The 15,000-nt window shown below is 40.4% G+C and overlaps 1 protein-coding gene and 1 gene segment (V, D, J or C); both read left to right on the top strand.

Annotated features, from left to right (window-relative positions):
- Positions 1-15,000, top strand: part of LOC102973322 (T cell receptor beta constant 1-like) — a 166,661-nt gene that overhangs the window by 83,605 nt on the left and 68,056 nt on the right.
- Positions 5,852-8,430, top strand: LOC102988584 (1,4-alpha-glucan-branching enzyme-like). Its single transcript, XM_055084786.1, is given in 2 exon segments — positions 5,852-6,339; positions 6,341-8,430. Coding segments are annotated over 2 exon segments (2,112 nt in total). The 5' UTR covers positions 5,852-5,866; the 3' UTR covers positions 7,980-8,430.

Below are 15,000 nucleotides of genomic sequence, written 5' to 3'. Positions count from 1 at the left end.
GACATCAGGAAGGGCTTCAAAGAAAAGGCAAAATGTGAGATGAAACTCGAATGTGAGTAGGATTTCACCATCAGATGGACAAACACCAGCATAGTGATACAGGCTTAGGGAACTACGGCAGGAGAAAATCATGAGATAAAATAGGGAGAAGATGACCACCACCCCCTCCCCGGAATATGGCAATAGGAGAAAATTTGGAAAAATGGGTGGAGCAAAGTTATTAAACAAAATTGGGCTTCTAGTTCTAGTGGACCTTCCTTGGATGTGTGCATAGAAATACCTACCAGGCTCTTGTAAACGTAGGCTTGGCACTTAGAAGAGAGTCAGGCTTCAGAGAAATATTTGCATGACTAATAAGCAGACAGGTGGTCAGTATTATTTTGCAAATGGTCTTTATATTTTGTGTATATTTTCTTCTTTTGTGGTCTGCCACCAATCTATCAAATTAGGAGGCAAGTGTACTAATTCTTGGGACTTCATTTTGTCACAAATATTTATTTAATCACATAGTTCTCTTTCTAGAAAAGATTGACAGTCCATATTATTCAGACTAACCCTCCCACTGCATACAGCTAAAAATGCTGTATTAAATGAATTTTTAAATCATTCTTGGAAGCATTTAAGAGTCCCAGCCTCTTCGGTGTGCCCCTGTGTCTCTTGGGACAAGCAATTTTGGGGAACACGTGGGGAGTCCCTGACCATTACGTACAAGCCTTGGCTCCAGGCATTTTATTCGGGTTCTTTCTTGAATTCTGTGTTAACTTTGGATTTCTTCTCCCATATATTCTCCCACATATTCACACTAGGACCAAAATACTGAGAAACAGAGATGGAAAAGAGATACTAACCCCCTGAATAGGATTTAAAACACTAAAATGTGACATGATGAGAACTCCAAGCCCTCACTGCAGCTAGTGTTCTCTGAAATAGTAAGGAGATAGTTGGGAATGGATGGATCCAAGATCCTTTACTTTGTCCAGACCACGCTCACAGATGCCTCCAAATCAGTCCTCTCCTGAGCTAGCTGATGCAGTCATAGACCAGTAGGAGACACAGTCCCTCGAGTTCTCTGCTCCCTGTGTAGAAGCCATGCTCCAGAAATCCTGGGAAGGGCTGAGGCTATCTGTCCAATGAGAGAAAGGAAATTAAAGAGAGGACAGTAAGAGATAGTTAATCTTAAATGTAAAATAGATAGTAGTGGGAAGCAGCCGCATAGAACAGAGAGATCAGCTCGGTGCTTTGTGACCACCTAGAGGGGTGGGATAGGGAGGGTGGGAGGGAGGGAGACACAAGAGGGAGGAGATATGGGGATATATGTATACATGTAGCTGATTCACTTTATTATACAGCAGAAACTAACACACCATTGTAAAGCAATTATACTCCAATAAAGATGTTAAAAATAAAAAAAAATTTTTTTTAAAGAGATAGGTAATCTTGTTCTTTATCTTGGGCATAAACAGAAAGGATACGGATTTCTTGCCGTCAGTGGAAGAATTTATGAAACAAAGCAGACGGACTTTACTTGATTTTAAAACGTCCACTCTAAAACTATTGAACCATTTACTTTTTCAGAGTGGTCCCAGTACTAAAAAAAACTCTTGAGCTGTGAAATCTCATAATAGCCCCCATTCCCATAACCAAGTTGTAGAAGAGTTACTGTATGAAATGAAAGTCAAAAAAGTTAAAGTATCACTAAATGCTTTCTTAGCAAGTTTTAAGACGCCATTGCATCTATCACCTAGGAAGAACAATTTATGGAAAAATAAATCAAATTTCTGAATTTAAATATACTGGAAGCAATCCGTAGTAAATTAGGCAAGTCAGAAAACCAATTTAACTGTACACAAACTTAATATTCCAGAATTCTGAGGAAATAGAAAAGGATATGTGAGAAAAACATACTATCCCAGCAGCTTTATTCGTGACAACCTCAAACTGGAAAACACCCAATTGTCCATCAACCATTGCAATGAATAAATAGAGTTACACTTAGTAATAGGATAAAATATAGCAAAAAAACAAATATTCTTTGCACAATCATGGATGAATCTCACACACATAACGTTAAACAAAAAAGAAGCCAGAGTACAGACTATACAAAGTTGAAATAGTGGCTACATTTGAGGGCATTTTTAATTTACTTGGAGAGAAGCATGAGGGAGGCTTCTGGGGTTCCGAAAATGGCCTATATCTTGATCTGGGTGGTAGTTACGTATTGGGTTGGCCAAAAAATTCATTCGGGTTTTTCCGTAGGAGGTACTCATTTGTGAAAGTTCACTACGCTGTACACTCAAGATTTGTGCAGTCTATTATATGTACTTTATATCTCATTTTAAAAGCTTAGAAAAACAATGATAACAACAACCACTTCAAACTATAGTGACTTAAACATGTATTATCTCTCATGATTCTGTGGGCTGCGCGGGCTCGGCTGGGCAGTTCCCGCTTGGGGTCTCTCATGCAGTCACGGTCAGATAGTCCCTGAGGCTGGAGACACCTTAAGGCTCAAGCTGCCTGCACATCCAAGGTGGCTTCTTTCCGCACATGCCTGAGGTGACTGGAATAGCTGTGGACCAGCCTGGCATGTCTCTCTTTCTACACACAGCCCCTCAATGTGGTTAGGTGAGTTTCCTCACAGCATGGTGGCCTCAGGGTAGTGAAAATGATTACCTAGTGGCTGGCTTCCCCGAGAGTGAGAATTCAAGAGACCCAGGTGGGATCTACAAGGCTACTGATGACCCAGCTTGGAAAATCATAGCATCGCCTCCATTCAGGCAAGCCCAGATTCAAGAGGAAGGGACTTAGAGGAATGTGGATACTGGGAGGTATGCTTCATCTGGTGCCATCTTTGAAGAGTAGCTACCATAGCATGAAAAATTGGTACTTCTGGTCCTATTCCTCACTGCCTCGGACCAATGATGACTTCAGAGCATAATGACAGCTGCTTCATTTGCAAAGACTGCTTTTGAGGTCAACTCTAATCAAGAACTATAACACGAAGAAAATTCTGGGAAATTTATTTCCTCCTTAGTTAAGTTGATACAGTAATATAAAACACTGCAGGTATATCGCTAAGGCTGGTGGTCCTCAAAAGGAGTAGAAAGATTGTCCTCTGATCCAGGAGCTTCCAGCCACTTCATCCCATATGTCATAATATTGTGCCAGAAGTAATCCATTACAAGGCACATTCACCTGCCCTTTGCAGAAAAAGTAGTTATAATGGGAGATGATCCCATTCTAATGTGATCTACCCCAATCATAAAAAAAAACCAACCACAAGAGCATGTCAGATGGCCTTTAATACATATATCAGTATTATGTGTATAGTAATATGTAGTATGCAGTAATTTCCATGATAAAAATCGATGTCACTATAGTACTAATACAATTTGATGGATCAAATTCTAATTCCACCTTTTTTTCGTTACCCATTCCAGGTAAAAAGAACTAAATATTAAATGAAAACACAGCTAGGAGGTTGTTATGAAAATGAAAGTATACTGCCTTGGAGAAAAATCTTTAACCTCTTTGAAATTGCTATACATTTCCAAGCCTGAGCCATTTAGAACATATTCTAGCATGTTCAAAGCAGAAATAATTCCCTAGATCTCCTATAAGCTATTTCCATTGTCCAATGCTTAGCTTACGACCTGTATCATGATGAAATAGCTATAAATTATCCTCATAGCCTCCACATTGATTTACACAGACATACAGACTGTAATAAATAGATATGTTTAGTATTAAGTCCATCAGTATGAGGGGCCTGGTGTAAGATAGTCATGAAATACATACTTCTTTGAGAAGATGAGGAAGTGTCCTTATCAGTGTGAAGAAGCATTGAGCTTCTAGTCTAGGATTTCTTATGTTCAGCCATAGTTCTAGTGATTAACATAGTTAATCACTAGTTCTAGTGAGTTGTCTTGGTTACTTCGAGGATATGTTACAGAAGTAAAGAATTAACTCTAATGTCATTTACTACACAAACATACAGCTCTTTCCTTATATAAGACTAAGAAACCGAAGTCATTTCAATGATCTAGGTCTCAATTTATGTTCTATAAAATTGGGAGTTGAGTTAGAACATCTCTGAGGCCCCTTCCAGCCATGTTTGTATGGTTCTTTGATATTGAGAAAGAGCGATGGATCCTGCATCATTGGCAATGATGGCCACCAGGAGGCAGATTTGAGCATCTTTAGGATTACATAAACAGTCATCCCTCCTTCTAGGGGTGGAAAAAGGAAGATTGAAGAGCAAGGTCCTACCTTTCTTCAGAGAGGTGTGGTGTGAGGCTGGGTCCGGAAGATGCTGGTGTTTCTGCTGCTTCTGGGACCCGGTACGGGCCTTATTATCTGAGTAGTTTGGGCAAGGGTGCGTGTGTGTTGAGTGAAGTGACAGCCAGAGATTGTGGGTTTTTTACACTGATCAAAATGAGAGGGAACAGCCATGCTCTCTGGAGCTGTAAAGAGTAAGGTGAGAAGTCACCAGTCAGGAGAGGTGGGGGATTAGGATAGGAAGATTTCGCAAAGCAAACAGGATTCTCTGGGAGCTGGGAGAAAGATGAGTGAGCGTGGCTGTGATTTTTCTGCCTGTGGTCATGTCTGCCTGTCCTGCTGGCCTCTCATCTCCTTGACCTCTGTCTCAGCAGGCTCTGGGCTCAGTGCTTCCGTCTCTCAACAACCCAGCAGGGCTATCTGTAAGAGTGGAGCGTCTGTGACCATCCAGTGCCGTTCGGTGGGCTTTCAAGCCACAACTGTGTTTTGGTATCATCAATTCCCCAAACAGGGCCTCGTGCTGATAGCCACTGGTAATGTGGGCTCTGATGCCACATACGAACAAGGTTATACCAAGGCCAAGTACCCCATCAGCCACCCAGACCTCACATTTTCATCTCTGATGGTGACAAATGTGCATCCTGCAGACAGCAGCCTCTACTTCTGTGGTGCCAGAGACACAGTGCTGGGCAGAGATCAGAGACCCAAACAAGAACCTTTGTAACAGTTCCCACTCCCCACTCCACCAAACCCATAGAGTCCTGTGGAAGGAGGTGTGGAGAGAGAAAAACCACAGCCTCTCTGACTGAGTCATCTGTGATCATGTGTATGCAGAGAGAGAGAGAAAATATCTGAGTACGGAGCGTGCAGAAAGTGTGGTGTTAGAGAGCTAGCCATATGGGAATGGAGCTGGTCCTATAAATGGCCAACCAACCTGGAAAGTTCCCTGGGCTGAAAATGATAAAACCTGGATTTTTCTCCTGACTCTGCCATATGTTAATCATATCTTCTTAGATAAATCAACACATAATCCTATAGGCAGATCTCAAAATGCTTCTATAATGCACTGTGTATTTTTATAATAAACTCTGGCATGTGTCTCTCCAAGAAAATTCAGCACTGTCTTGTCACCATCCTAGGCCCTCAAGATAAACAGAATCATTAGGAGGCCAAGTAGTGATGTTCACTCTTGAAAGAATTCAGGGATGTGCTGTATATAGTATTGGGGTTGATGAATGAACAGGGTAGGACTGGATGGGGTGCACCCTTTAAACCCAGGTACAGAGCATGCCCCGAACCTTCACAGGGAATGTGCTTCTGTCTCTCAACAAAGGTGTCAGAGCGAAGAGAAGACAGAGTAAATAAGAAAGACTTCAGCTCGGGACGTGCGTCCGGGGATCACTCGGGGTCCTGCCCCTCCCTGCCGGCGGCGGGGAGAAGGGGGACAGGCGGCCGCCCTCTCCGGCTGTAAAGGGAACTGGGCCTCCCGCGGCTTGCGTCGGCTCGCCTGGGCGTCCGCCCGGCTGGAGCTCCAGCTCCCGCCCCACTCGACCCTCTCGGGCCTCGGCTACTCGGGCTGCGGCGGAAGATGGCGGCTCCGGCGGGTCACCCGGCTCGGGAGGCTCGGTCCGAATGCTCTGAGGAGGCGCTGGTCGCTGCCTTAGGGGACGTGCCCGAACTAGCCCGGCTTCTAGAGATAGACCCGTACCTGAAGCCCTTCGCTCCGGACTTCCAGCGCAGGTATAAGCTGTTTCGCCAGACTTTGAACAACACTGGAGAGAACGAAGGTGGTATTGATAAGTTTTCCAGAGGTTATGAATCATTTGGCGTCCACAGCTGTGCGGATGGTGGTTTATACTGCAAAGAATGGGCCCCGGGAGCACAGGGAGTTTTTCTTACTGGAGACTTCAGTGACTGGAATCCACTTGCATACCCATATAAAAAACTGGATTTTGGAAAATGGGAGCTGTATATCCCACCAAAGCAGAATAGATCTGTCCTAGTACCTCACGGATCCAAATTAAAGGTTATTATTAGGAGTAAAAGTGGAGGGATCTTGTATTTCACCGTGGGCGAAGTATATGACTCGTGACGGTGATAATGTGAATTATGATTGGATACACTGGGATCCAGAACACCCATATATATTTAAGCATTCCAAACCAAAGAAGCCACGAGGTCTACGAATTTATGAATCTCATGTGGGAATTTCTTCCTATGAAGGAAAAATAGCTTCTTATAAACATTTTGCATGCAATATAGTACCAAGAATCAAAGACCTGGGATACAATTGCGTTCAGTTGATGGCAATCATGGAACATGCTTACTATGCCAGTTTTGGTTACCAAATCACAAGCTTCTTTGCAGCTTCAAGGCGTTATGGAACTCCTAAAGAGCTGAAGGAACTGGTTGACACAGCTCACTCAATGGGTATTACAGTCCTCTTAGATGTGGTACATAGCCATGCCTCAAAAAATTCAGAAGATGGATTGAATATGTTTGATGGGACAGAGTCCTGTTACTTTCATTACGGACCTAGAGGGAATCATAATCTTTGGGATAGTCGATTGTTTGCCTACTCCGGCTGGGAAGTTTTAAGATTTCTTCTGTCAAACATAAGGTGGTGGTTGGAAGAATATGGATTTGATGGATTTCGTTTTGATGGTGTTACATCCATGCTCTATCATCACCATGGAACAGGCCAGAATTTTTCCGGTGACTACCATGAGTATTTTGGACTACAAGTAGATGAAGACGCTTTGACTTATATCATGTTGGCAAATCATTTGGTTCACACGCTGTATCCAGATTCTATAACAATAGCTGAGGATGTATCAGGAATGCCAGCTCTGTGTTTTCCAATTTCCCAGGGAGGGGGTGGCTTTGACTATCGATTAGCCATGGCAATTCCAGATAAATGGATCCAGTTACTTAAAGAATATAAAGATGAAGATTGGAATATGGGCAACATAGTGTATACACTCACAAACAGACGCTACCTTGAAAAGTGCATTGCTTATGCAGAGAGCCATGATCAGGCGCTCGTTGGGGGTAAGACACTGGCATTTTGGTTGATGGATGCTGAAATGTATACCAACATGAGTGTTCTAACCCCGTTTACTCCAGTTATTGATCGTGGAATACAGCTTCATAAAATGATTCGACTCATTACTCATGCACTCGGCGGAGAAGGCTATCTCAATTTCATGGGTAATGAATTTGGGCATCCTGAATGGTTAGACTTCCCAAGAAAAGGAAATAATGAGAGCTACCATTATGCAAGAAGGCAGTTTCATTTAACTGATGATGACCTTCTGCGCTATAAGTTCCTAAATAACTTTGACAGGGATATGAATAAATTGGAAGAAAGATGTCATTGGCTTTCAGCTCCACAGGCCCATGTTAGTGAAGAGCATGAAACCAATAAGATCATTGCTTTTGAGAGAGCAGGCCTTCTTTTCGTTTTCAACTTTCATCCAAGCAACAGCTACACTGATTACCGACTTGGAACGACAGTGCCAGCAAAGTACAAAATTGTGCCAGATTCAGATGCAGCGGAATATGGAGGGCACCAGAGACTGGACCACAATACCAATTTCTTTTCTAAACCTTTTGAACATAATAACTGTCCCTATTCTCTTTTGGTGTACATTCCAAACCGAGTGGCCCTCATCCTTCAGAATGTGGACCTGCCCAACTGAAGAGATCTGATTTCAGCTCCAGCAAAGAAAGATGTGCGCTTTGTTTTCCCACGCTTGTTGTCCCAGAGCTTGTAATGTGTAAGCTTTTCAAAATATATTTGTCTAGCCTAAATGTCAGATGTCTGAAATTCAGTACTGGTTTCTGAAAATGAATGTCAAACTTTTCTTTAAGGAGGAGAGGGGAACATATTTTTTGAAATTTTGGAGATCCTAGACTATATTTTCCAGCCATCTGAACAGCTAGGATCCTCAAATGAAGTGTGATATATCATGTCTTCAAACAGTTTTGCCTTACAGGCCAATTATTTAGTCCTTTTTAAAGTTCAGATTTGAATCATGTGTCATGTTTGATTATTTCTGTTGAATGTATACAGCGTCTTTTTTAAGGCAGATATCTGGTGACTTTATTTGTTCTGGTATCTCTTGGTCTAAATTACAAAATACCAAGATTGTTATTCTCCTTTTTCAAATTGTGTTTAGAAATACTGTAATAAGTATATAATAATAATATAAAGCTAAGATTTGTGTCAAAGATAAAAGTTGTTGCCTATGAGCTCATCCATGCCTTATTTTGCATAAGTTTTATCTTGTGATCTCTTGTTCACTTAGTATCTTGGTAGATGCTAATATCTTCATTTCTGAAGGCCTGACTTGGTAATTGTAACATTTCAGAAACTATCTTTTACTTTTAGTCAAAAAAAAAAATTGCAAAAAAAAAAAAATAAGAAGAAAGACTTCAGACAAGTCTTGTCTACAAAACTAGAAAGTTCTGTCGGAAGCCACAAGATAGTAAGTGGAGCAGTGAGTGTAAACCCCTCAAAAAAATCCCTTTCTAGGAAAAATCACACATTGACCACAAATATCGTATGGCCCGATAAAAATAAGCAAAAGATATTAACATACACTTAATAGAAGAATCATCTATGATCAATAAACACATGAGGAGATATTTGACTCCACTGGTGATCAGGAAACATGAAGCAAGATGCAATGATATGTAAGTTGATACCCATTTGATTAGCAAAATATAAAAAGCTTAGAAATATAAACTGTTAGAGGGGGTCTGGATCCACAGGATTACTGCTGTGAGCGTAAGTGATGCAAACAATTTGGAAACACTGGCATTAACTCATATAGTTGGTCATTCCTTTATTCCATGACCCAACAAATCCACTACATCAAGGAAGCTTCTGCATGTGCTTATCAGATGACATAAATAAAAATCTGTTCTCAGCAGCACTGTTCAGAATAGCAAAACATGCAACCAAGGCACCTATGCATTGACAAGAGTGAATGAATAAACTGTGGTATATTCATGTGGTGGAAAACTACATACGTCAGTCAAAATGAATGCACTACAGGGATGAACAATGTTATAGGTAATCTTAGCAATATAATACCAACTACAAACACTAACCCTGGTAAGATTTTGTAAAGCATGACACAGTTTTTATAAAGCTAAAAACAACTGAATCAAGAAAATAGTTTTCACAACCTCAAATATATTAGAAAAAGATTACATTAAAAGTAAAGCAAGAAACAGCTGTTGCTGGAACTGGCTTTTACCAGCTCGTGAGGGCCCATTGTACACATCCTTCCCAACTTTAATGTCAGTGAAATCATGCTAATAGCTTGAAATCAGCCATAGTAGGGATGCTTACACCACAGTAATCAGCAGACACCACAAATCAGGGCTTGTATTTTCCTCCAGAGAGCTGGTTGTCAAACATTTACCAACACACAGTGGCAAGGGAGGATGATGACCCAAGTTCAGGATGATGTTTAATATGGGACTTGGATGGGGAGTGGCAGGAGATGGGATGGGGGTAAACCACATAGTTTAAATATTTAAATATTGTCATGGTCTACCTTGCATATCATTGGATGAGTGGGGGAGATGTTTCATAAGTACCCACTATATTTTTAAATAAATAAATAACATGCATCAATAAACAATACCTGTGTGTTATGAGCCAAGGGTTAAGACTAATCAAATCCTATGAGATCAAAAAGGAGAGAAAAATAAAACAAATAACTGAAGGGATTACAGTTTGTGAAAGAGCAGGATGAAAGACATTATATAATGAGAACGAGGGAGTTGGTGCTTAGACACCAAGTGTGAAAATGAAGACATGAAGGTAAGACCTTGTCCCTGACCAGATGGAACTGAACAGAAAAAATGGGAACCAACTCAGCAATGGACATGCTGCCACTTTATATCTACATGATGACCATGTCCATTTGTTACTGTGATTAGATACCCCTCGTAAGTTCAGTCACCTGCCCTCAGACTTTGTTCATTTCCACTGAAACCAGGGACCTATTTTAGTAGCAGCCGCCTGCTGTGTCAGCATTTCCAGCCTAGAGAACTAGTAAAATATTTTTTATATATCTCACTGCTTCCTTCACCAACAGCAAGGAAAAGATAAGAGCATTTTAGGCTCTGGCATGAAACATAGTTAGGAAGTGGTAACATCTCTATCTCAAGCTGTCATTTATTTCCTTCCTCTACATTAAGCGTAAGAGGATCATATGCCAGTGTCAGTTAGCATGGATGGATGCTGCGTCCGAACTTACCTTTTCCAATCCAGCTGACTATCAGAGTCAGCCTGCTGTTCACATGTGTTATTTTAGGGGAGTATGGTATACTGAATGTAACAGTAGTAGTAGTACTACTACTATTATAGTAGTACTGAATACAATCCAGTCCAAATTTGTGTCCTGTCCTCCTTGAAATAGGGCCATGAAAATAAAATCCTACATTACCTCCAAATTTTTCATGATACAAGTGGGAAGTTTTTAAAGTGTAATGCTTTGTCTTTGTGCTCTGAGTCTATATTCTACTCTCTGGGCTATGTTGTATTTGAAACCAAGTTAGCCTCTGAGAGCCAGTGATGGATGGAGTAAGAGATAGACTCTTATCTCCCCCTCCCCCCAACTCACACACACACACACACACACACACACACACACACACACACACACAACAGAGGCACAGTGTTCTCCAGTAATAGAGGCCATGGGGAGAATTTCAGAGGCTTTGAGGGAGTCAAGAGCCTTTAAGTCTTCCATATCCTTGGATATCACCATTCTGAATGTCCATTTCTTACTCAATACCCTACTTTACACATAAGGGATTGACAAGGTTGTGAGTCAACTGGCATTGAAATTCAACATCTCACAAAAATAATTTCTGGAGCTGGTTTACAAGACTCTCAACACAATTGCTGCAGTATATAATATGCATTAGGTGTCTGAAGGTGATCATTTGATTGGCTGCTTCCCTGTGTTTCCATCCTGCAACACAGAAAGCAAAGCAATTGGACACTTTTGAGTGATCAAGAGTCAATTTCAAATAGTCTCTAAATATCTTACTGGTTTTGTATCTGTAATTCTCTCTCTGGTTCCATTTTTTAAAAATCAATTAAGATTCTTTTGTTTTTCTAACAAAAATGGACGATGACTAATTGACTGCTGGTGACCATCAGTTTATCCTCCCTTTGGGAAAGGTGTGAGCGAAAACACTAACAATTATATGCTTTACATCAAGATTTGTGTGTCCTTTTACCAGAAACATTACTTTCTCTTCATTACATAAGGGGCAAAAGATGTTTGAAAATAGCCTTAGAAAGATTTTAGTTGAAGTTATCGTTGAGGAACCTCAAAATATATGATGTGGAACTTAACATAAAATTTAGTAGGAGCCATTGAGGTTTTCTTATAGACAATTTTGTAGAACAGTTTTAGGTTCACAGCAAAACTGAGCAGAAGATACAGAGAGTTCTCACCTACTCCTTGCCCTGCCATTGAGGTTTTAAGTATTTGACTTCTGTAGTCATTGCTGTTTGCTGTTCTTGCTGTGTGGGGGTGTGCACTGTTTTGTTTTGTTTTTAATTATTCTGGCTACATTGTGAAACAACAATGGGCGGTGTGGAAAGGATGAAGCAGAGAATAGAGTCAGCCGATGCCATTGCCCAGCTCGTGAAGCTAGGACAATGATGGTGGTGCTAAAATATGGGGAAATGAGAGATTTAAAGCATAATTAGGAAGTAAAATCAAAGGATGGGGTAACTGATTAGACACTAGAGACAATATATGGGGAGGATGGTTGGGACCACCAGCCAGATGGTTAGGAGGACCCAGTGGAAAGAAGATCACGATTCACTTCACACTGGGGGTGCCTTTGAGACAGAAATCCGACCAGAAATATGCAGAAAGCAGTTGTATGTACAAGTCAGGGACTCAAAAAAAAGGATCTGGATGAAGGTAAAAATTCAGGACAATTTCCATAATTGGAAGAATGAAAGTGTCTATGATCCCTTGATGATAGAATATACAAAGAAAAGAGCAGAGAACTTAGGACAGAGACCTGAGGGGCCCACTCACCTTGAATGTGGCTGCAAGAGGTTGAGAAGGTTAATCATACTGATCAATAACACCAATCAATGGGGTTAGTGACTACTTGCGCAACTAAATACTAGTAAATCTCTGCAGTACCCCAGCAGCTCACCACATCGATGGCCGCGTGCTTCCTAGTTTGCTCCGATACTTGGGGGGCCTGGCTGCGCAGTGTGGAACCAGCAACTCCCCACTCCCCACGCAGGGGGTGAAGGTGCTGAGAGACCGGAGGGCATGTGAGAAATGGGCCCCTTTGACCTCTAGGGGGTGATGTGGGTCTTTCTGTAAAACACCTCTGAGCATAAAGGGCAGGCACAGACCTTCCTTCCTTCATCTGAGAAGACTCGTTAGATACTTCAGGGAACTCAGGTGAGATCCTTTAGGTAGTGGTTTGGAACTGTGGGTAATGATTAGTCAAATCCATTGCATCTGCCTTCACTAATCAAGGCTGTTTTAAGACCTGCCTCCAAGGGGCACGTAGCCTAAATAAGACGTTTGCCTGAGTTATTTTCCAGGAAACTCCACGTAGTTCAGCTGAGCCCAGCGTCAGCTGTGTCTAGTTTGAGCTGAACTTAAGACTGGTTAGAAGCAGCGACCCTCCTTCTAGGCATGCACAAGCGTCTGCTTGGTGACATTTTGACCTCAGAGGACCAAAGACTCGATGCTCAGATCCTGCTAAGCACCTCTGTTATGAACATGCAGAGGCTTTAGCTTAGTTACACCTATGCAGAAAGATGATTCGTGCACCTTTTTCCAATAACCTTTCCCCAAGCTTCCCGAGTGCCCCATGCTCCCCATACGTCAGACCATCCTGCTTCGTCATTCATGAGCCTATAAACACCCAGTGCCCCTTGCCTTTTGGGAGGTGGATTTGAGGTCTTTTCTCCCATCCTCTTGCTTGGCTGCCTTGAGAATAAACCCTTTCTTTGTTGCAAACATCAGAGTCTTAACATTTTGGCTCCCTGCGCTTAGGGCAAAATGAACCTCGTTCGGTAACAGTTGCGAGAATGATTTGCAGATATCCTGGGATGCTAACACGTCCTTAAAATAGGATCTAATCTCCACTTTGTAACGACCATAGCATGTACCACATATCCAGTACCTGTAGTTGTCCTAGTCATACGTAATTGGTAAGTAAGTAAATGAATGCCACCACCATTTCTATTCCACATTGTGCTGAATTCCCAGCCAGTAGAACAAGAAAAAAGGGTGAGAATGAGAAAAGAAGGGGAAAAAAGTGATTATAGACAGATGGCAAGTTTAGAAGACACAAAGGAATCTAAAGAAGCCTTGCATTACTTATAACAACATTTAGTAAGTTAACTAAAATTAAAATAATGTCAGTTTATTTCCATATACTAGCAACAAACAGTTGAAAAATAGATTTTTAGAGAGAGATCATTTACAAATAGTAACATAAAATATAAAATACAAAAAAAACGCAAATCTATTAGAAGATAAGCAATTAAGAAACTTATTAAATTTCAGAGGAAGGCATTTTAAATCTGAAATAAGTGAAGTTATATGGCATTATCGTGAATAAGTGAAACTAATACTAAAAGCATTCCAATTTCTGCACTATCATCTATGTATTCAATGCAGCACTAAGCAAAATCACAAAAGATATTTTCATGAAATTTGACAAAAGTAATCAGAAATTTAAGTGGAGAAAGAGGAAAGAATACTCAAGATAATATTAAAGAAGCACAAAGTGACGTGAATTCTCCGTCTAATCATCAAATTATTTTAACTATTATCAATTATTTTAATTATTATCAATATTTTAATTATTTTAGGATAATTAAAAAGGCATAAATAAATGGACAAATGAAAAATCATAGGTTTAAAATAGCACCATGCATATATAGGCAATTAATATATGGTAGAGCTATCATTGCAGGTATGTAGGGGAATAATGCACTATACAACAAGTTCTTCTGGGACAAGTGGTATCCACAGAAGGAAAAATTAAACTCTTTCTCACAGCATATGCAAAAATAAATTCTAAAAGGATTAAATGCTTAAATGCAACATTTAAATTATTAACTATTTTTAAAATAATATGGTAGTACATTTTTATGAACTTGAGCTATGGGAACATTGCTTATAAAGAATTAAAGAATGCATATCCTCCCAAAAAAGAATGATAGACTCTACTAAATTAGGAATATCAACAAAAACAATTATAAAGAGTAAAAACACAAGCAACAAATTGAAAAGATATTAGCAAGATATATAAATGACAAAGTTTGGTATCCAGAATATATAAAGAACTGCTACAAATAAATGATAGCTAATCAACTAGTGTACAGAAAAGCACTAGTGGCCTATAAATATACAAAATATCAATCCCCTTAGCAATCCTAAAACTGCAAACTAAAACTACAGTGAGGTACCATTTTAACCTAATACACTGGCAAAATTAAAACAATAGTAAGTGCCAATTGAGTCCTAGATGTGGAACATTTGAAAACAGTCCATGAACTGTTGGACTGTTTTTTCTTAAACATCTTTATTGGAGTATAATTGCTTTACAATGGTGTGTTAGTTTCTACTGTATAAAAAAGTGAATCAACTATACATATACATATATCCCCATATCTCCTCCCTCTTGCGTCTCCCT

The sequence above is a fragment of the Physeter macrocephalus genome, chromosome 5, assembly GCF_002837175.3.
Source record: "Physeter macrocephalus isolate SW-GA chromosome 5, ASM283717v5, whole genome shotgun sequence".
NCBI classification, from domain to species: domain Eukaryota; kingdom Metazoa; phylum Chordata; class Mammalia; order Artiodactyla; family Physeteridae; genus Physeter; species Physeter macrocephalus.
This window is presented reverse-complemented; position numbering and strand designations above follow the sequence as displayed.